Source organism: Oncorhynchus mykiss, chromosome 11 (genome assembly GCF_013265735.2).
Source record: "Oncorhynchus mykiss isolate Arlee chromosome 11, USDA_OmykA_1.1, whole genome shotgun sequence".
Taxonomy (NCBI): domain Eukaryota; kingdom Metazoa; phylum Chordata; class Actinopteri; order Salmoniformes; family Salmonidae; genus Oncorhynchus; species Oncorhynchus mykiss.
Genome location: NC_048575.1, coordinates 69,974,231 through 69,996,077, shown reverse-complemented (window position 1 = coordinate 69,996,077; position 21,847 = coordinate 69,974,231). Strand labels below are relative to the sequence as shown.

General features: G+C 41.6%; 2 protein-coding genes across 5 annotated transcripts; one reads left to right on the top strand and one right to left on the bottom strand.

Moving 5' to 3' along the window:
* Positions 1–261: 261 nt before the first annotated feature.
* LOC110536329 (E3 ubiquitin-protein ligase RNF165) lies at positions 262–12,900 on the bottom strand. Of its 4 annotated transcripts, none has more exons than XM_021622066.2 (8): positions 12,659–12,900; positions 7,590–11,052; positions 7,229–7,339; positions 5,551–5,680; positions 5,171–5,275; positions 4,730–4,825; positions 4,043–4,146; positions 262–3,908 (listed from the first exon to the last, which is right to left on the bottom strand). In XM_021622066.2, the coding sequence occupies exons 2-8, from the start codon at positions 7,811–7,813 to the stop codon at positions 3,791–3,793; spliced, it is 888 nt and encodes a 295-aa protein (XP_021477741.2). In that variant the 5' UTR covers positions 7,814–11,052; positions 12,659–12,900; the 3' UTR covers positions 262–3,790. The 4 variants fall into 4 exon arrangements, with proteins under 4 accessions (XP_021477741.2, XP_021477739.2, XP_021477740.2 ...); XM_021622064.2 differs by having other exon boundaries at positions 7,590–7,908; positions 12,659–12,893; XM_021622065.2 differs by having other exon boundaries at positions 7,229–7,336; positions 7,590–7,908; positions 12,659–12,893.
* A 119-nt stretch (positions 12,901–13,019) lies between these two features.
* Positions 13,020–21,190, top strand: LOC110536328 (ATP synthase subunit alpha, mitochondrial). The gene is made up of 11 exons (XM_021622063.2): positions 13,020–13,231; positions 13,889–13,967; positions 14,342–14,511; positions 14,630–14,803; positions 15,056–15,222; positions 19,107–19,407; positions 19,546–19,770; positions 19,861–19,968; positions 20,114–20,258; positions 20,354–20,504; positions 20,628–21,190. The coding sequence occupies exons 1-11, from the start codon at positions 13,172–13,174 to the stop codon at positions 20,704–20,706; spliced, it is 1,659 nt and encodes a 552-aa protein (XP_021477738.1). The 5' UTR covers positions 13,020–13,171; the 3' UTR covers positions 20,707–21,190.
* The last annotated feature ends 657 nt before the right edge of the window (positions 21,191–21,847 follow it).

The following is a 21,847-nucleotide window of genomic DNA, read 5'->3' as shown; positions in this document are numbered from 1 at the left end:
AAAAAGGGGTGAAAATAAAGAAAGAAGAAAGGAATGAGGTAAAACTGATTTAAGTTTCCCTGCATTAAAGTCCCCGGCCACTAGGAGCGCCGCCTCTGGATGACCTTTTTCCTGTTTGCTTATGGCAGAATACAGCTCATTTAGTGCAGTATTACTACCAGCCTCGTCTATCGTGGTATGTAGACAGCTATGAAAAATAAAGATGAAAACTCTCTAGGTAAATACATTTTTTGAAAAATGAAATAATCCTTAAAACAGGTCTTTTCAGCATTTTAGGGAGTTTATTTGAAAAACACATAGAAAAAGATCATATACAATCAGACAATAAATAAAACAGGAGACAGAACAGTTTGGGTTAAGCTATGCAAGTTTTTGCATCCTCATTAGTAATAAATACAGTACAAAATCCATCAAAAGTGAACCTAAAGATTTTCCACAACATTCACTGATCCATGTTATTCTTCATTAAAATGTAGCTATTGCTTTTCATATTATTGGTAAATACTTCTAGTGTCTATAAAATACTCCAGCTCATAACACATTGCGCAGTTACAGCAAAACAGCAGTGTGTTGTACAAAGATGGCCACTTCCCTTTAAATCACTGGCAGGTTAGTTTAAACAACAGTTTATCAGCAGCAAAGAAACATATCTGTAATATTCAAGAAGGTACAGCCTCATATTAAACACGTCTACAGCTTCACCCATGTGCACATATGAAAACCTGAGGAGGACATGCATTAGAAAGCTTGTGCTTTAGGATTCTACTGTTCATTCCCCTTCACCAGCTTGAGTTATTATACTATACAGTTTTCCTCTGCAGTAACAACCCAGTATACGGTCTGCAGAGGACAAAGGTAAGGCCAGGTTGTCACTATTTACCACATCCAAAGTCATAAAAACTCTGTCTACTTCTACAATTTCTCATGTCCTGATGATGGTCGACTGACCGAAAGTTCAGCTAAAATTAAAATACATTTGCATCTGACTGGAAGTGTGCAGAGACTTTTTCCTGTTTCTACAATTGATCTTTTAAAATGTGATTCTAAACTTTACCCGGTCCACACTGCTAACCTTATGCCAAACCTTAAATTAATACCAAAAATATAATTTTTGTTTTCATACATTTTTATTATAAAGCCGTTTGGACTTTGTGGCTGTGGTAACTAGTGACAACCGTAAGGCCAGGAGTTTTTTCCAGACCATGTGACCTGACCAGGAAGTAGACATGGGATAAAGACAGTGACAGCAGGAAAAATTAAAATAAGACCAGTCAGCTTCATTCCAATGAGATATATGTAAGATGAATACATTGTTATTATTAAGAAAAAGCACACAGAAAACAGGTGGTTGGCTAATTATACCCAGGTGTAAAACTACTACCTAGAGTATCACACCAGAAAAACACAAGATCAATAGCTCAAGTTTATCATGTTAGCCACCTTCCTAACCTAACCACACAAACACAGCATTTGCCAGCAATACAAAGTACCTAATAATGCAGTTATTAATTCATATGGGAAGAGTTAACATAGCTGGACAGAGGAACGTATGCTCTGAATGGAGACACCCAATATCCAGATATAATATGGTGATATACAACCGAGGTCAAACAAACTGTGAAAGTGGTAATGATCCGGGATAAATATGAAAAATAAAAGTATCATATTTCCTCTATGCCAGTGAAGGGGTTTAGCCATGCTAGGAGTGCAATGACCGAGGTTTACATGCTGAAACATTTGCACCTGGTCAGTCTGTTCACTAGATTAAAGCAGAGTGTGGGAATCTTCTAAATTGAATGGAATGGAATGAAGATCAACAGCACCACGTTGGCTATAGACAGAGCCCGTTACACCTTGTCACCCTTCCAAATGACAATTCTTCTTCTGAAAAACACAACTTGCATGAAAAGCATCCCCACCAACCTATGCATAATGAGGTATCCCCCCCAACATCTTGTGTTAATTCTAGATAAATAGATCTATTCAATTACGGAATCATGAGAGAAAATACATGAAATATGCCACTCCAAATGATTGTGAAATACTTAAGGCATTTCAACTCAGAGCCTCCTATGTGAAGTAGCAACCCTCCTTGTCTGTCTGTAGTTTGTTTGGATGGAAGGGATTGTACAAAGGGAAGTAAAAAACACAGCACACAGTCAAGTCAACCACCAAGAGAACACAAGGAAGCATGAAGATACATGTAACCGAACACAAGCTAAGCTAGAACAAGGAGACCAAACACCACCAAATCTATTTCAGACAACGCCATAGTGCATTAGCAAAACAAGCTAGATTATTGCAACACTAAATGTTTTCTGCAGCATTGCAGCCATTTCTTCAAAATGGTAAGACATGGACAAGGACTTGGTCCAATGTCCAAATTAGCATGAGTGCTCAAAACAAATTGTTAGAAAGAAAACTGAAATGAAGAAAGGACTAATAACAAATCAAATAAATATAAATACTAAGAATAATTGTTTGGTATTTTTAAATAAATGGCTTTTTCTCCCTTTACCCTCTTTCAAGTGAACTACACCAACATGATTCATGCACGATATAGGGAAAACAGCTTCCATCACTGAACAGTTTACAGTTCCTCTAGCAATACCATATGACTACCATCATGGGGGACCATGAGATACTGCAGACTTTTCCGTTTTTCCCCCGGTATGAATCTTGTTCTGGAGGCCGCTCTGCAGAGTGGTCACTAGCTGGCACAGCCACAAAGTCATATAAATGATTTTAAACCTAACCACACTGCTAACCCTAACCTAAAATTGTTTGAATTAATTTTTACAATGTAGCCAATTCTGACTTTGCAGCTGTTCCGTCTAGCGGAGTTCTGCCTCCAGGACAAGACTCATGACAATAAACGTTATCCTGCACAGACTTCCTATTGCTCCACAATCACAAGACAGCCCAAGCCTGCCATACAGCATGCATATCTGGGGCCTCAGTTCTAGAGTATAGAGGCCCCAATACAGCACAATACAAACCACTGAAGCCATGCCTGGTTAGCATCTCTAGCATCCACTGTGATAGCAGAGATCTACTGTACTGGAAATCCACCTATTGATTGGCCTTTGTACATAGCTAGCACTTCCTCATTGCCTAAAGGCTGCCTGTATGCCTATTACCCTCTTTTAAAGAAGACTATTTCCCCATTTTGTATTTTTTCCCACCTTATTTCTTAAAGTGGGATTTTTGCTTGCTACACCACACTGTCACCCTGTTAAATACTGGTGATCAATAACAAGACTACTACACTCCATAACACCATATGTATTAGGCCACAGAAGCTCATTTCAAGAAACATCCCACTGCTGATTTCATTTCTTGTCATGTTTCGCACAGATGTGCTGTAGTTAGAGCTCAGTATTTTGGGTTTCATCAAGAGGGAGTGAGACCAGTACACATATACAAACCCAACAACACAACACACACGCTCGCTAGGTGGTTTAATGGAGGATCTCATCTCTGAGTGTATGGAGAAGCTAATGCTACGGTGCAAAACCCTGATGGAGACTCAACGCCCTGCAAATCTGTTCATACATTCTGGCACCCTTCTGCCTCTCTTCTTCATCCATCCATCGGCCTCTTTTGTTTCTCTATTGTTTGGATCAGTGTGCTTTTTTAATCCCTCTCACCTCCCCTCCCGCTCATTGTCTTCCTCAGCTGGCTCAGAAGGCAGGCTCATATGTGATGCAGATGGGAAGGGGGACGTTTGGCAGAGCTCCCCCTAGGGATGAGGTGGGGTTTTACAAGATGGGGGCAGGGAAAGGAGACATCAGCTGTCTGGTGCCAGCTGGGTCTCAATGTCCACCCTGCATATGGGGCATTTCCTACTGGTGGCCAGCCACTGGTCCACACACGCCTGGTGGAAGAGGTGCATGCAGGGTAATCTCCTGGTGGTGGAGGAAGAGGATGAAGAGTGTTAATATGAATTACCATAGATACAGAGATCTGCAAACTCTAGTCTGTTTTGGCACCAAAATTACCATGACAATAACATTGTCATTAGCATTGTGACTAGACCCACCTGACATCCTCTCCATCCTCCAGCATTGATAGACAGATGGTACACTTCTCATCTGTATCCAGTTCCTCATCCACCAGCCCAAGCTTCAGGTCCTGAGGTATCCTCTGGAAAATAAAATATACAAAAAAATGAATTACAAAAAGCAATATGCATATTTTCAAATTTAACTAAATTTCATTCGCTAAGTTTTGATAGTTCACATGAAAAGAGAAAGATGCTTGAAGTCCACATATTGTAGTTCAGATACATGACTAGGTATGCAATGACAAACCCAGTTTAATACCATCTCCCTTATATCTACTGCAAATACTGCTGACACAATTAAAAACTGTGCTTCAGGTTCCAGTCTCAATGAATCACTAAAATGTCATGCATGCCTATGATTCCTTCAGTATATTCAAATAATTCTCACAAGACTCACACAGCTTTATAATAATTTGTCCTTTCAACTGCAAGAGGAGTCATCTGTGGTCTTAAATTGGGTACACTCCAAACCATCTGACTGTTGTGTAAATAACAAGTCCATTTGGACTGCAAGGAGACAGGATTCCTTGGAGAGATTTTTGGCTAACAATGACCTAAAATGAGACGGCAGTGTTCGTCCGTGTCATTCTGTTCTATTGTGCTTTATTCAATGTTCTGCCTCAGTACATCCGTTACAGACACGACCTGAGGTCATATTCTTACCTTCTTGTATTTGTGAGGGTAGGTAAACCTTTCAATAGTGGTCTGGACAGCCCCTCGGTTCACACTGCCCAACCTGTCCTCCAGCTGCAGTAGCTCCTACAGGCAACACATGTGGAAAGACTGTTAAACATCTGGAACAAGCATTTGTCTCTACCTCAAGACACTTCATTAATACTGGCTCTTATTTCAGTCCGATAAAAACAACAAATGAACAAAGCAAAATAAAACAATAGGTTTTCAATTCAGAAGCATCTGGAAAACAGAACTCGTGGAAAAGAGAAGAGCAGTTCCACATGAGGCTGTCTACAGCATTGGAGGCAGGGACAGAGGCGTGAGGACAGCCGTGTGATTACCAGAGTGTGTGTGTGTGTGTGTGTGTGTGTCGGGGTGAGAGTGTGACTGGGTTGACTGGAGTTAGCCGTGTGACTGGGATAACAGTACCTCATAGCTCTCTCTCACAGCTGATGCGTGGCGGGAGGGGTTGAGGCCCTGCAGAGCCAGCAGGTGTAACTGAGGATACGGGTAGTTTCTGATCTCATGGACAACCTAGAGAGAACATACAGAGAGACAGTAAGGGAGTAATCTGGATACATTCTCCTCAACTCTGAGAAAATATCTTTGAATTTCATACAGATGCCAGCCATCCCTAAACCCAGTCTCTACAATGATCTATGGTGTAAAGACCAAATCAAAGACTACAACAAATATGGTACAACAAATATGGATGCCATGATTGCACAGATCATTGAACATCGCTTTAATTGTAAATGTACATTCTGTTCATTTAAATATTATGGCAAAAAGAGTTGTGATGATCTCACCACTTGGGTGGAGGCATTGTTCCTGGGGAAGTGATGCATCCTGGGAGATGTCAGGTAGTGATGGTAGTGCTGGGGCAGTGGGCGGACGTGGTACTGAGGAGGAGGGAGCCCCGCGTCCACACTCAAATCCCTGACCAAACACACAACAGAGGAGGAGAGATAAGAGAGAAACCAGTTAAACACAGACCCAACAAAAATCATTAACATTGATTGTCCTTGGATTCCCTACGGAGGGTAGTGCGTATGGCCCAGTACATCACTCGGGCCAAGCTTCCTGCCATCCAGGACCTCTATACTAGGCGGTGTCAGAGGAAGGCCCTAAAAATCATCAAAGACTCCAGCCACCCTAGTCATAGACTGTTCTCTCTGCTACCGCACGGCAAGCGGTACCGGAGAGCCAAGTCTAGGTCCAAAAGGCTTCTTGAAAATAAAAGAGAGCCGCACACTCTAGGAGCTCAGATGCAAAAAAATTTGACAGCCAAGCTGTCTTCATCAGGGTTTGATCACAAACGCTGCGGGATGACTCATTTATATAGTGTCAAAAGACACAGGTGTCTGTAATCATGGCCAAGAGTGGCCTAATATCATTGGTTAATTATCAAATATTAAAATGGCATACAAAGAACAGCATACAAACAATAAATGGATAGCATAAATTCATTTTAGACTACACAAGCTTACAAACAATTACAATGGCAAAGTCACAATAATCACAAGAATGGCTTCAGATCAAAGTCTACTTTGATACCGAAGGGAGCAAGGGTTTTTAAGTTAAAAATCCAGGCAGCCTCTCGTTTTAACAATAAATTATCAAGTTCACCCCCTCTCCTAGGGAGGGTGACATGTTCGATGCCAATATAACGCAGAGACGAAATCGAGTGGCCTGCCTCCAAGAGGCTTCTGAACAGCTTCTACCCCCAAGCCATAAGACTCCTGAACAGCTAATCAAAGGGCTACCCAGACTATTTGCATTGTCCCCCTCCCCTCCCCCTCTTTTACGCTGCTGCTACTCTCTGTTTATTATCTACCTATAGTCACTTTAACTCTACCAACATGTACATATTACCTCAATTTACGTCGACTGACCCACACATTGACTCTGTACTGGTAGCCCCTGTATATAGCCTTGCTACTGTAATTTTACTGCTGCTCTTTATTTTTTACTTAACAGTTATTTTTCTTAAAACTGTATTGTTGGTTAAGGGCTTGTAAAGTCAGCATTTCACTGTAAGGTCTACACCTGTTGTATTCGGCGCATGTGACAAATAATCCATCATGCCTGTGGGAACAGGTGACTCAAATTAGAAAATTAAGATTATCCACAGTCCAGGAGTAATGTTTGAGACTTAAATGGATACCTCAGTATTTTGTCAACTTCCCCGGAGTAAGATGCACTCGTGGATGCCATTTTTACTGGACTGTGTCCAGTATGAAGGAAGTTAGAGCTAGTTTTGCTAGCCAATGCTAACTAGAGTTAACACAATGACTGGAAGTCTATGGGCATCTGCTAGAATGCTACCTCTAACTTCCTTCGTACTGGACATAAATGGTATACAAATGGTATCCACAAGTTCATCTGACTCTTGGGAAGTAGATAAAGGGCATATTTGCCAAAATCCCAAAGTATCCCTTTAACAATGAAGCCACATTATTGTATGAGTGCAAGCTGGCGTCTTACCAGTCTGTGCCTTCAGCCAGGTAGCGAGGCTGCTGGGCCGCAGGCTGTGGGGGGATGTGGAGGGCGGGAGCAAACTCGTAACCCGGCCGCAGTCTGTGGGGCTGGTGTCTGCTGACAGGACAACCAAAAAAGGTTTCTGTGCACATCATATTCCATGCCATATGTTGTGTGGATCTACAGATCCAATGGAAATTTCGACTCAACTTTAAAGCACTTTTGAGGTGTGAAAACACATGCCAAACTGAACTACCCCTCAAATATACTGTAGTTGTTAATACAAACCTTGACTTTTCTATAGCTTATGGAGGTACCCAAGTTACTATGGGAATGCCGTGCTTAGCCAGAAACCAGGTCCCCATACCTGGAAGGTGGCATGATGCGCCGGTGCTGGGTCTCTAGGATCTGCTGCTGGAGGAGGTACTGCTGGTGTAAGGCCTGAGGTAGGAAAGGGGGGGCAGAAATGTCCTGGAACTGGGGTGTGGGGGGTAGGGGGTTGAGGGGCGGGTGGAGCTGGGGAGAATGCTGATGGCTAGGGGGAGCCAGGTGGGGGTTGATGCCCGACTGGGGCTGACCTGGGTGGGGCATTGGGAAGTCAATGGGCAGCTGGGCCTGGGGGCCTAGCTGGAAGTGCCGGCAAGAGGTAGCATGGCTATGCTGCTGCTGCCGGTTAAAGTGGGATCCTGTGGAAACAATGAGAGGGAGTCAGACACCTGAGAGAGAAACGGTAGGTTAGAATTTATTGTGTATGTGACATGGAGTGTGTGTTTGTGTGATGTAATTGTGTTTCTGTAGGAGGATCTTTACAAAAGCCCTAACTCTTACCTATGGTGAAACTTACATCAGGGGATAGATAGGGAGATATGGTGAAGTAACACATTCAAACCTGCATGGAAAATGTTAATACTTCCAAACATGGTCTATTATGGCATCATGTGACCTTCTGGTTGGATTCTCACCTCTGGACATCTGACTCTTCGGCATTGTGCGTGCCCAGGATTGTGCATTTAAATTGTGTAACAGAGTGCTTTTCAAATTAATCTAGTTTTAAAATCTAGGGGTACCGGTAACATATCTGAATGACCTTGAATCCCTTTGATAGAAGTGCTGCCAGAAATGTTCTCCAACTTCAAGATCTACAGTGTGACATTCACATGAATGACATCATTGATCCACAGTGGGACAAAAGGCATAACATCTATTCCTAAGATGTTTATTTTTTTATGACACAAACGGTTCATTCTTTATAAATCACTGAGGATTTTAACAATGTGATAGCATTGCTGTGAGTGTGTCCTTTTTCTGATAACTGTTTCCCTTGCTGAACTGTGGGTAACATTATATAGCACAACATCAATGATGTGTCTGTTTATACATCACTACCCAGAAATATCTAACAGCAAATGCCAAGATGTGTAATATCTATGAGCACGAGTCAAGGCTACATAAAGCCTACAACATGTGTCGATCTCCTTCAAGAAATCAATTAAAATACTGCCTAGGCCTGTATCTTACTCTCACTGACACACACTGCTACCCAAACTTTTCCCCATGCGTAGATTTGTTGGTGCAGAGGAAATAGCTTGACAGTACTTTCCCCTCTTCTAACCACAGCTATTTGGCAGCTGAAGAGAACAGGCTGCTGTTGAATCAGAGACTAGTACAGTGCACTACAGTTTCAGTACACTGTCTCCATACTATATAGGGCTGACAATTCTAATGGAAATAACATTGATAATTGATAGTAATGGGAATGGTTTGCAATTAGTATGAAGGTGGCCTAGGCTGCATTGTGACATTGATGGCAATATGACAAAATATGTTTGAAAGGGGAGAACACAATTTATAGGATGATGTTTCGTAGTCAGTGACATTTCCATTGCGGTAAATGCATTTTGGACTCGGGCAGCATGAGAAGTCCTGGAATAAGAACATCAAACAAATGTAAACTGAATCTATCCACTGAGCTATACGCAGCCTAGCACAAACATTGTGGGACGGATCTATGTACAGGCCTTTGTGAAAGTCACCTTCACCTTTTCTAACACGAAGAACATGCGAGTGTTGGTGGTAGAGTGGATAACACATTCAGATGAAAACAGGTGAAAGCCCTACAATTGAGAAAAAGGCAAAGTCTACATTGCATTTGGGTCATTAAGTTGGAGTAGACTTGAAGGTGCAGTGCTACAAAATGCCTTGTGAAATAGTCAAGGCTCTGTGATCTTTCAGAAACATCTGAATGGGGTGGGTTATTTTGTCTCACATTCAGCTCCTAACCAGTCACTAATCACAATGGTTAAATAATTTGATCCAAGGTTCAACTGTGGCACACTGCACTTTCAATTGTCTCAGTGGTACAATCACCATGAATGACAGGGGACAGACTCATTCAGGCCTTGTGATGATAAAAGCATTGAAATTGTCTATCTTTGTCACAGCGGGAGAGGTGGGTGGGGTGGAAGGGGGAAGGTAGGGACAAGGGGAGGGCTAAAGACAATAAATGGAAATCAGCAAGAAGCACACTGAAGGTTAGGAAAAATACTATATTCTTTATTGAAAAATATTAGTTTGTGGAATTTGTGTTTTTGTAATAATGATAATATAAACACCATGCAACAAAAATAAACAACATTGACTGAAGGCAAGGCCCACCATGCTCCATATAGGGTTAATAAGAACAGAAGCAGCATCTAATGAGCAGATGTGGTTGGCTACAGCACAGTAGGGTACATCTTTACTACAGAAAGATTACATTGGAATTTACTATTCAATGTAAAAAAAAACTAAATCATATGAATCATAATGTGACCATGCATTGAAAGTACCATTACCAGAACAAAAAGGTAAAGAGAGACCACAACCAAACAATAAAATACGTTATTACTCTACTAGAAGATTCACTGTAGCAGTGCAGGAGATAAGCATCCCTGTGAAATGGATAGCATTTTGTACTTTTGTTAGTGGGGAGGCTCATTGGGAAGTGAACAACCAGTGAGAGCATCTACACTTTTAGCATTACGATTTGGTTTTGGCTTTAGTGAGCAAAAGGCCTGATAATTCAATGTTTCAAAGATATTCATTTTCAAGAGGAACAAAAGGGTTACACAAATGGAGGCGGTTATGACAGGTTGTTGGGAACAGGTGAAGTGTACCAGTATTTATAAAATGTTGATGTGTTGTCTATTTTGAAATCACTCAGACGACCACGAGGATAATTATAATTGTGTGTGTGATCATATTCAATGAAATATGACAATGCATAAGCTTTACATGTAATTGTACATGTAAAAATAATGCCAATTGGAGCAAAAGATACTATTACTTAGCTACCTTTGTACAATGCATTTTCCATGGGGAAAAAATAAAGAAAATTTGCCAAATTCTGGTGTTCAGTAAAGCAGTGCAGAAATAGAATCCATGCAAAATGTATCCACTTTACAGGGATTTACAATAGGCTGTTGTCATAATCAAGACTGAATGGGAGGTACACAATGACATACATTTGATTCTCTTTAAGAGCTAAAAATGTGTTAAATCTACAACAACTTGACAAAGACAAAAAGTTATTATATAGGTGTTAGCTATTTGTTTTAGTTTTTCCACATATACTCTATGGTTGAATGATACATTTTTGTTGTTGTTATATATACACCAATGTCGTCTTCTGATGGAAAGAGGAAATGAAGAAGGGATTCAATACAGCTAAATGCAGAGAATAGGCAGAGGCCAGGCCACGCCACACCACACAGCAGCAGATGATCATTAGCTACACAATGGGAGGGACGACAAAGATCTGATAAATGCAGAATGTAGAGCCAGCCTCGAAACTATGAAACAGGAAATAAGAACAGAAATAAAAGCACAATGTGAAATAATTGATGCCACTGCATGAACTTAATATGCTACACTGTAGCCTAGACGGTTTATGCAACTTCATAAACTGGGTGGTTCACGCCCTGAATGCTGATAGCCGTGGTATATCAGACCATATACAACGTATATGACAAAATATTTATTGATACTGCTCTAATTACTTTGGTAACCAGTTTATAATAGCAAAAGGTACCTCGGGGGTTTGTGGTAAATGGCCAATATACCACGGCTAAGGGCCGTATCCGGGCACTCCGCATTGCGTCACGGTTATGAACAGCAACTTAGCCGTGGTATATTGACCATATACCACACACCCTCGTGCCTTATTGCTTAAGTATGTTTTGATACTGAATCAATGGGGAATTACTGTCTAAAATCAACTGGTGGATCAGCCTGGTCTCATAGACGAGACATTACATAGTAAAGGTAAACAAGGTAAATCCGGGACACTTAAATTAGTATTATATATTACGTTTAGTTAAATAAGACATACGATTACTTAAATAAAAACGAAAGTTTGTTGGTTGGTTGGTCAGGTGGGCGTATACCGTGAGCTCGAATCTCATCACAGCCAACTAGAATTTTAGCTACTCTGCAACTACTTAGCATGTTAGCTAACCTAACTCCTGGCCGAGCTAACGTTAGCTATAATTCATAACATAGATGTTTGCATAAAATACATAACATATCATACTAAATATGTATCGGATTTACTGCAAATACAGAATACGAAACGCTCAGACCAGATTGGAAAAACAACCTACATAGCTAGCTAAATTAGCTAACGTTACGTGTTTAAAGCTCTTCCTGACATTTTAAAATATGACAATTTAGCCTGTTTGTTAGCTAGTAGTTGCGATATAGCAAACATTCTTTATCTAGCTAGCTAATTGAATTAGTCATAAAATCCTCTTGGCAAGCAGTAAAGATGATCTTCAAATGACATCCTGGGATTAAATAACATTCTCCCTACAAACAGACCGACCAAGCTAGCACTTTGTAACCAGCTAACTAACCTTCAAACAAGTTTGAACGTGTTTCACGCATTCCTCTGACATTTCACCACTGCCATTCATTTCAACGGCTGTGCTTATATGTATTGAAATATAGCTGACTTACTACAATATCATGTCCAAAAATAGCTTAACGTTTAAAAGGGTAGCTAGCGTTAGCGAAATAGCATCGGTCAACGCGCGTCCATTTAACAATTAGATAGCTAACGTTAGTTAGCTGTCAATAGCTACCCGAAAAGGCTATATGTTTTTTTATATATACGATCAGACCCATACTACCAAAATGTGTAATATGGTCGTGCAATTGTTAATAAAATGTAACGAATGAGAACATAAGTCTTGTATGGCAAACATACTGTTTTGTCCTAGTTAGCCATCATTCGCTTTATATAGAATGGAACAGCTGTTTGGTAGCCAACTAGCTAAAACAACAACACAGTCGCTTGTTGGAATGGATCCTAAAAGAGATTTTCGACCAGGTTAGCGAGCAGCTTTAGCGATATTAAGATTAACAGGGCACACGTAATTGATAAATATATATAAATACCTCTATTTCTTACTGAGCCAAATACAGGAAGAACCAGATATCCGACATGCACTAAAACCATTCTTGGATCCTTGTCTTGCCGCTGGGTTGATGAGAGATATAGCCCATGCAGATGGTCCGTTCCAACCTACATTCAAGCAGTTCTAGCACTGAGCTGACAGGCAACTGCTTCGTTGACAAAGCGTCGATGGATCGGTATTTTCACGTTTAGGAAATATTCAGTACCACACATGGCCTCTAGGTTGTGTCGAACCCCCCCAAAAAATGTCAGGCCCTTTATGATCGCTAGTGGGCGCTATTGTACCACTCATACATAGCAGTTGAAACGTGAACTCCGCTACAGTAGATGGCAGTAACGATTTGAAATGACAGGCTGTCATCACGGATGACATAAAATGAAGAAGAACGAAGCCGATGCCCCCCCCAGGTCATTCGCATACATAGGACACCCTCTAAGTAAAACTAGCTCGTCTTTGCAGGTGGTGGAGGACAAGTCACATTCTCCCGTTAGAGATGTTATCCGTGCGAGTTGCAGCGGCTCTGGCCAGAAGCCTGCCCAGACGGGCTGGATTTGTGAGTATTGATTTGGTTGTTGAATGTAAGACCATTTGAATTGCACGAATTAAAATGTCAATGTAGTGGGTGTATGAAGGGTAGGCCTTTACAGGCCTCCACCTTCACACGCTTGTCTAGAACGTCATGACCCAGCAAGGCATCTCATGCCACTCGACCTGCTGTCTTGATATTTATTTTATAACGTTACATTGCTGTTTGTGTAACTCATTCATTGCACATTTCATTTATTTTTTTCCCTTCAACTACACTACGGTCCCGTAAAATGGCTGTGCTAGCTATGTAACGTTAGTTTAGCATGCTATCCGTTAGTTAGCTAAGTTCTGTGAAGGTCAGGGTCTTTTACATACAGAATGCTCCGCCTTGCACAGAACAAGTTCATATAATTATAATTAACTAGTTTAGTTACTTGTTTTGAAAAATGTTTTTGTAATGGTGGTTTAACTGGCATAGCCAGCTGTCAAAAGAGAGGACATCTTGTGGACAACCTAGCTAACTAACAACCCTTGGGCTAATGCCTTGGGGCATATGTTTTGATTTCAGTTCATTGTAACGCAGCTAGCGATTCCAATATACATAGTACAATTTATTTCCCATTGCATCAGTACAATAGCACTTGTCTTGAACAATAACTGACCATGCTTGCATTTATTCTAGGTGTCCAAGAATGTTGCCGCCGCCAGTGTAGGAGTGAATCACCTTCATACACACAGACCATGTCTTGCTGCAAAGACTGGTGCGTAAAGCGAATGATTGACTCAACGAATGACCTTTAGTTAATGACACTTACTATTTAGGTCAGAAATCATGTTTTGCCACAAGTACCTATTTGAATGAGCAGGGGCCATCAGGATGTACACTTAAAGGTGCAGTGTGACACAATGCCTTGTAAAATAGTCTAGGCTCTGATCTTTTGGAAACATCTGTTTGGGATGTTTTTTTTTTTTTTGTCACATTCAGCTCCTAACCAGTCACTATCAATTGTTGCTATTTCTCCCTGTACAAACATATAAAAGGGATTCCTCTATGGCTATATTATACTAACAAAAATGAGGAGTTATGTTGACTGTCAAGGTGAGTCCATATTTTGATGAGTGGGTTGTCTCCCAGGCACGGCTGAGGTGTCCTCAATCTTGGAGGAGAAGATCCTTGGGGCTGACACAAGTGCTGATCTGGAGGAGACTGGCCGTGTGCTCTCCATCGGTGATGGTATTGCCAGAGTGTACGGTCTCAGGAATGTTCAGGCTGAGGAGATGGTGGAGTTCTCCTCTGGGCTAAAGGTGCTGATCTAGACCGTTTATGAATTTAACTGAACCATGTTGCATTGAAAGAGCTTCTGTTCAATCTAACCACTGTCGTCTTCATAATTTTACCATTGTCTTCTATCCTCTTTTTTAGGGTATGTCTCTGAACTTGGAGCCTGACAATGTTGGTGTCGTGGTGTTCGGTAATGACAAGCTGATCAAAGAGGGTGACATCGTGAAGAGGACTGGTGCCATCGTGGACGTGCCAGTTGGTGAAGAGTTGCTGGGTCGCGTGGTGGATGCATTGGGCAATGCCATCGATGGAAAGGTGAGGGCAGATTTGTAAAAAATAGTGATGTTAATTTCTAGTTATTAGAATAGGACTTTTGTACATTGAGAATGAATGCGAAATCGGAATGTATTTTTATACTCCAACCCCTTGAACACCACATAAGAAACAGGATCTCCTGTCTGATCCTTTCGGATCTAGGCCGAGTCCTTGGGTTGTGATTAGAGGTTGACTACAGCCTGGGCATATCAGGTCTGATCAGAATGGCATTAACCCTACCCTGTCCCTCAGGGTCCTCTTGGGTCTAGCATCCGTAGGCGTGTGGGTCTGAAGGCCCCTGGCATCATCCCCCGTATCTCTGTGAAGGAACCGATGCAGACTGGCATCAAGGCCGTGGACAGCCTGGTGCCCATTGGGCGTGGCCAGCGTGAGCTGATCATCGGTGACCGGCAGACTGGGTAAACAGATGGCCAGATGCCATCTTAGAAAATACCTCTATTCCTTTAGTAGGGCTAACTGGGGATTGAGCATAGAGGTCGTCTGATTAATTGGCATGGCCGATAAATCAGGGACGATTTTAAGTTTTCATAACAATCGGTAATCTGCATTTTTGGATGCCGATTGCACTCCGAGGAGACTGCGTGGCAGGCTGGCTACCTGTTATGCAAGTGCAGCTAGCATTAAACTTATCTTATAAAAAAACATCTTAACATAATCACTAGTTAAATACACATGGTTGATATTACTAGTTTAACTAGCTTGTCCTGCGTTGCATATAATCAATGTGGTGCCTGTTCATTTATCATCGAATCACAGCCTACTTCGCCAAACGGGTGATTTAACAAGCGCATGCGTGTACAATGCACTGTTTTTGCACCAATGTACCCAACCATAAACATCAATGCCTTTCTTAAAATCAATACACAAGTAAATATATTTTTTTAAACCTGCACATTTAGTTAAATGAAATTCATGTTAGCAGGAAATTGTCACTTCTCTTGCGTTCATTGCATGCAGAGTCGAGGTATATGCAGCCGTTTGGGCCGCCTGACTCGTTAAACTGTGAAGACCATTTTTTCCTAACAAATAACCTAATTAATTTTCCATAATTTCACATAATTATGACTTAACATTGAAGGTTGTGCAATGTAAATGCAATATTTAGTCTTATGGATGCCACCCGTTCGATAAAATACTGAACAGTTCCGTATTTCACTGAAAGAATAAACGTTGCTTTTTCGAAATGATGATTTCCGGATTTGACCATATTAACGACCTATGGCTTGTATTTGTGTGTTTAAAATCAAAGACTTAATTATAATAAAGAGCAGTCTGACTAAGTGGTGGTAGGCAGCAGCAGGCTCGTAAGCATTCATTCAAACAGCACTTTCCTGCGTTTGCCAGCATCTATTTGCAATGCTTGAAGCACAGCGCTGTTTATGACTTCAAGCCTATTAACTCCTGTGATTAGGCTGGCAATACTATAGTGCCTGTCAAGTTGTCTAGGTGTTATAATTATTTCAGCTCTGCCCAAACTTGAAAACGGCTTGCTCAACACGTGAAGGATGCAAAGGGACAACTGTATTCCTTTCTAATGTTTTATCGTTTTGATGCCATTTGTTGAATATGTTGAAACAGTTGATTTGTTGAATAGAGTAGTTGAATGACAGAGGAATAGGGAATAGTTTAATAACCTTAAACAGAGAATAAACATGCATTATTTTACACACAATGCATGACACAGCAACACAGCATGGCTTTGAATAAAGTAAACATTTAAACAATTTAATCTAGCACTTCAAGCAATTACTTCTGCAGTCAGAAAATATCAAAAAAAGTCACCACTCTTACCAGAGTTAAACATGTAAATTGTGCTAAGCACTGGATGCAACATAATAAATAATTCCAAACATTACATACCAGTTGAGTCTTTAGGGTTGAACAATGAGCTGTTTGTATGTTGAGGACCCGAGCAAAGCTAAGCCCAAACATTTTATACCCATGCTTATCTGCCAGGTGCGCATGTAAAAGTAGTCCCTCCAGAAATCCTGGCTCAATTTTTTTAGTTCCACCTGTGTTTTTGGGTTATCTGCCCTCTTTGAGGCCTGGAGTTCTTTAAAGGAAGAGCTGCCATTGTGCTCATGTTTTGAGTGTTCTGTTTTTTGATGCAACAGTGCCTATTAGAACATCCAATAGTCAAAGGTATGTGAATTTTTTTTATTTAACCAGGTAGGCAAGTTGCGAACAAGTTCTGGCCAAGATAAAGCAAAGCAGTTCGACACGAACAACAACACAGTTACACATGGAGTAAAACAAACACAGTCAATAATACAGTAGAAAAATGAGTCTATATACAATGTGAGTAAATGAGGTGAGATAAGGGAGGTAAAGGTAAAAAATGGCCATGGTGGCGAAGTAAATACAATATAGCAAGTAAAACACTGGAATGGTAGATTTACAGTGAAAGAATGTGCAAACTGGAGATAAATAATGGGGTGCAAAGGAGCTAAATAAATACAGTAGGGAAAGGGGTAGTTTGGGCAAAATTATAGATGGGCTATGTACAGTAATCTGTGAGCTGCTCTGACAGCTGGTGCTTAAAGCTAGTGAGGGAGATAAGTGTTTCCAGTTTCAGAGATTTTTGCAGTTCGTACCAGTCATTGGCAGCAGAGAACTGGAAGGTGAGGCTGCCAAAGGAAGAATTGGTTTTGGGGGTGACCAGAGAGATATACCTGCTGGAGCGTGTGCTACGGGTGGGTGCTGCTATGGTGACCAGCGAGGTGAGATAAAGGGGGACTTTACCTAGCAGGGTCTTGTAGATGACCTGGAGCCAGTGGGTTTGGCGACAAGTATGAAGCGAGGGCCAGCCAACAAGAGCCCACAGGTCGCAGTGGTGGATATTATATGGGGCTTTGGAGACAAAACGGATTGCACTGTGATAGACTGCATCCAATTTATTGAGTAGGGTATTGGAGGCTATTTTGTAAATGACGTCACCGAAGTTGAGGATCGGTAGGATGGTCAGTTTTACGAGGGTATGTTTGGCAGCATGAGTGAAGGATGCTTTGTTGTGAAATAGGAAGCCAATTCTAGATTTAACTTTGGATTGGAGGTGTTTTATGTGAGTCTGGAAGGAGAGTTTACAGTCTAACCAGACACCTAGAATATGTGGACAACTACAAATACCTAAGACAGAACCATCCAGAGTAGTGATGTTGGACGGTGCAGGCAGCGATCGGTTGAAGCCTAATCTCAGTAGTTGATAGGTTTAAAGTCAAAAACAGCGCTGTGAAGCAAGCATTGCTAAGAGCTGCTGGCAAACGCAGGAAAGTGAATGCTTACGAGCCTGCTGCTGCCTACCTCCACTTAAACAGACTGCTCTATCAAATCATAGACCCAATTATAATATAAAAACTCAGAAATACGAGCCGTTGGTCATTAATATGGTCAAATTCGGGAACTCATTTCGAAAACTAAATGTTTATTCTTTCAGTGAAATACGGAACCGTTCCGTATTTAATTGAACGGGCGGCAACGCTAAGTATAAATATTGTTACGTTGCACAACCTTCAATGTTAGTCATAATTATGTACAATTCTGGCGAATTAGTTCGTAATGAGCCAGGCTGCCCAAACTGTTGCATGTACCTTGACTCTGCTTGCAATGAAAGAAAGAGAAGTGACACAATTTCCCTAGTTAATATTGCCTACTAACATGAATTTCTTAACTAAATATGCAGGTTTAAAAAATATACTTCTGTGTATTGATTTTAAGGAAAGCATTGATGTTTATGGTTAGGTACATTTCGTGCAACGATTGTGCTTTTGTTACATCATCCCTCGTTTGGCGAAGTAGGCTGTGATTCGATGATAAATTATCAGGCACCGCATTGATTATATGCAATGCAGGATAAGCTAGTTAACTACACATGGTTGACGATATTACTAGGTTAACTAGTGATTATGTGAAGATTGTTTTTTATAAGATAAGTTTAATGCTAGCTAGCAACTTCCCTTACCTACGTGCTGCACTCGTGTAACAGGTGGTCAGCCTGCCACGCGGTTTCCTTGTGGAATGCAATGTAATCGGCCATAATCGGCGTCCAAAAACAGATTATGTAAACTTGAAATGGGCCCTAATTAATCCGACTTCTAATTTCAACCAATTGCTACTGCCTTTCATTCTACTTAGAAACCATGCCTTCATAATTGCTGTAATTATTAGCCATCATATGAGTTTCCATTCTACTGCTGCGTCTTTTCAGATTTGATTCCCCAGACGCTCCAGAGCACAAGTGTACCAGCAAAGTAATCTAATACAAATTCCTTTTCCAATCTAACAGCAAAACCGCTATTGCCATTGACACCATCATCAACCAGCGACGTTTCAACGAAGGCAAAGATGAGAAGAAGAAGCTGTACTGTATCTACGTTGCCATTGGCCAGAAGAGATCCACTGTGGCGCAGCTGGTGAAGAGGTTGACTGATGCTGATGCTATGAAGTACACCATTGTGGTTTCTGCTACAGCCTCTGATGCTGCTCCCCTGCAGTACTTGGCCCCCTACTCAGGCTGCTCCATGGGAGAGTTCTTCAGGGACAATGGCAAGCATGGCCTCATCATCTATGATGATTTATCCAAGCAGGTGAGAAGGGTGAAGTTGGGGCTGAGTGGAGTCTTGAGTGTGATGCTACTTCATGGAGGGAAAAAATAATGAGCTGGGCTCGCACAGTGACTTCATCCATGTTCAACAGCTGTATTCTCTCCCCTCCCTACTCTCCAGGCTGTAGCCTACCGTCAGATGTCCCTGCTGCTGCGTCGTCCCCCCGGTCGTGAGGCCTACCCCGGTGATGTGTTCTACCTGCACTCCCGTCTGCTGGAGAGAGCCGCCAAGATGCACGACAACTTTGGCGGCGGCTCCCTGACCGCTCTGCCCGTCATTGAGACCCAGGCCGGAGACGTGTCTGCTTACATCCCCACCAACGTCATCTCAATCACTGATGGACAGGTGGGTGTGATGTTGACTGGAAATTAAGTCCGTCCACATGTCAAAGATTAATGTAATCCCTAAACAAGAGGTGTGCTCTCTCCCCGGCAGATCTTCTTGGAGACTGAGTTGTTCTACAAAGGTATCCGCCCAGCCATCAACGTGGGTCTGTCTGTGTCCAGAGTTGGATCAGCTGCCCAGACCAAGGCCATGAAGCAGGTACGAACTGTGGTTCTGAAGGAGACTGTCTTTGGATAAATGCGGATCAACTTCCTTGCAGTTCATCAGTTAGCCCACAGTATATATTTTCTTTCACTTGAATCGGTCTCCTAAATCCATGATGTAATTGGTCCTTTCTGTGTAGGTGGCTGGTACCATGAAGTTGGAGCTGGCCCAGTACCGTGAGGTCGCTGCTTTCGCCCAGTTTGGCTCCGACCTGGACGCTGCCACCCAGCAGCTGCTCAACAGGGGCGTCCGTCTCACCGAGCTGCTTAAGCAGGGACAGTACTGTGAGTGTCGCCACCTGTATGCTAAAAGTTTGATATTTTTGTTGTCTGCAAGGCCCACAATTTTTTATTTAAATGGGTTTCTTTCCCTCCCATAGGCCCAATGGCCATTGAGGAGCAGGTGACCGTCATCTACGCCGGAGTCAGAGGTCACTTGGACAAGATGGACCCTTCCAAGATCACCAGGTTTGAGAAGGCCTTCCTTGGGCACGTCCTCAGCCAACACCAGGACCTGCTCACCACAATCAGGTAACACACATGGGACTACCACAATGATCTGAGTTATAAGTCAACAGTGGTTAATGTTAAAATGGTAACATGTGTTGATATACACTTCATCTGAACTGATGGGACACCCTTGTTTCTTTCCAGGACTGATGGCATGATCTCACCTACAGCTGATGCCAAACTGAAGGAGATTGTGTTGACCTTCCTCTCCAGCTTTGAATAATGTGTGAAACTGCTCCTGGTCCTTCAGTGTGCTTGCTACCTGTCTTGGCCCCCGTTGTCCTGAACCTCCATGTTGGCCAGTACCTCCATGTACAGATTTCTCCAAAGAATAAATAAAATTTTACAACCCTGGAGAGCTGTGGTAAAATGTGACTTTATGGTAGGGTGTGCAGGTCCAGCAGATTTTTTTACTTGGAAGGGTATAAATGATCATGTGAGAAATAAAGGAGAATCCCTGCATTCTGTTCTGTTGCAGTGATGTTTCACCCACTTGGTCTAAATATACTAAAACTACCCTAAATACAGTATCTTAACTTCGTTCATGAATTTCACTTTCATCTTGTCAGAATAAAAACAGGGTGGTCTCAAAATATATTGATTTAACAGGACATGAATTGTCATTCTTGCACCTCGTGAAAAATGCAGCACATTCAGTCAAACATGGCGCATTTCAAAATTGATTGAAATAAATCTATGGGTTTGAACCCTTGTGTGTGTGGTGTTCATGTTTTTATTATTCACCCAATGTTAGCAGGTCTGGACCAAAAACATTATGGTTTTTAAAACAATACAGCATAACAATTTATGTAATTACTTAATGTTGACCTATCAATTACAGCAAAATGGACAATCCCTTACATGGTTAATATTAGCCATTCACATCTGCTAGATCACATCTATCAATAGCACTATTTGTTTTTGTAAACCAATGTATTATAAGTAAGACATGGGTGGAATAAATCATGTTTATCTTGAACAAATATAAATTAAATTAGGTTTTCATGTGTTTATTGCTTTGAACTGAACAAATTGGAAGGACAAATTTTACATAGTATTTTATGGAACTATTAAATGAGCCCCATTGAAAATGCATTAAGGCTGGTCTACACACATGAGGGACAGAATTTAACTGTTGCAAATCTATTTCTTTCACTTGCTGCATGTGTACTGTGTCTTTCTGTCTTTGGGTCCACACACATTGCAGCGCTTCTTGTTGCTACCGGCTCCAATCTGAAAACACTTAGTGAGATGTTAGTAACATTCCTGAACTCACGTAGTTACAGCAGGCCAATGTAGGAGAGTCAGACACACGCACATACTTCCGGTATTGGAGTTGTTGCTTCTGTAGGTTGGACGGATGG

Excerpts from the sequence above, each read along its gene's own strand:
- LOC110536328 (XM_021622063.2), top strand. The coding sequence starts at position 13,172 with ATGTTATCCGTGCGAGTTGCAGCGGCTCTGGCCAGAAGCCTGCCCAGA. Across the intron at positions 14,804-15,055 it reads GCAATGCCATCGATGGAAAG|GGTCCTCTTGGGTCTAGCAT; the intron begins GTGAGGGCAGAT and ends CCTGTCCCTCAG. Across the intron at positions 19,408-19,545 it reads ATGATGATTTATCCAAGCAG|GCTGTAGCCTACCGTCAGAT; the intron begins GTGAGAAGGGTG and ends CCTACTCTCCAG.
- LOC110536329 (XM_021622064.2), bottom strand. The coding sequence starts at position 12,719 with ATGGTTTTAGTGCATGTCGGATATCTGGTTCTTCCTGTATTTGGCTCA. Across the intron at positions 7,340-7,589 it reads CGCATCATGCCACCTTCCAG|CAGACACCAGCCCCACAGAC; the intron begins GTATGGGGACCT and ends TTGTCCTGTCAG. Across the intron at positions 5,681-7,228 it reads CTGGCTGAAGGCACAGACTG|GGATTTGAGTGTGGACGCGG; the intron begins GTAAGACGCCAG and ends GTGTTTGGTCAG.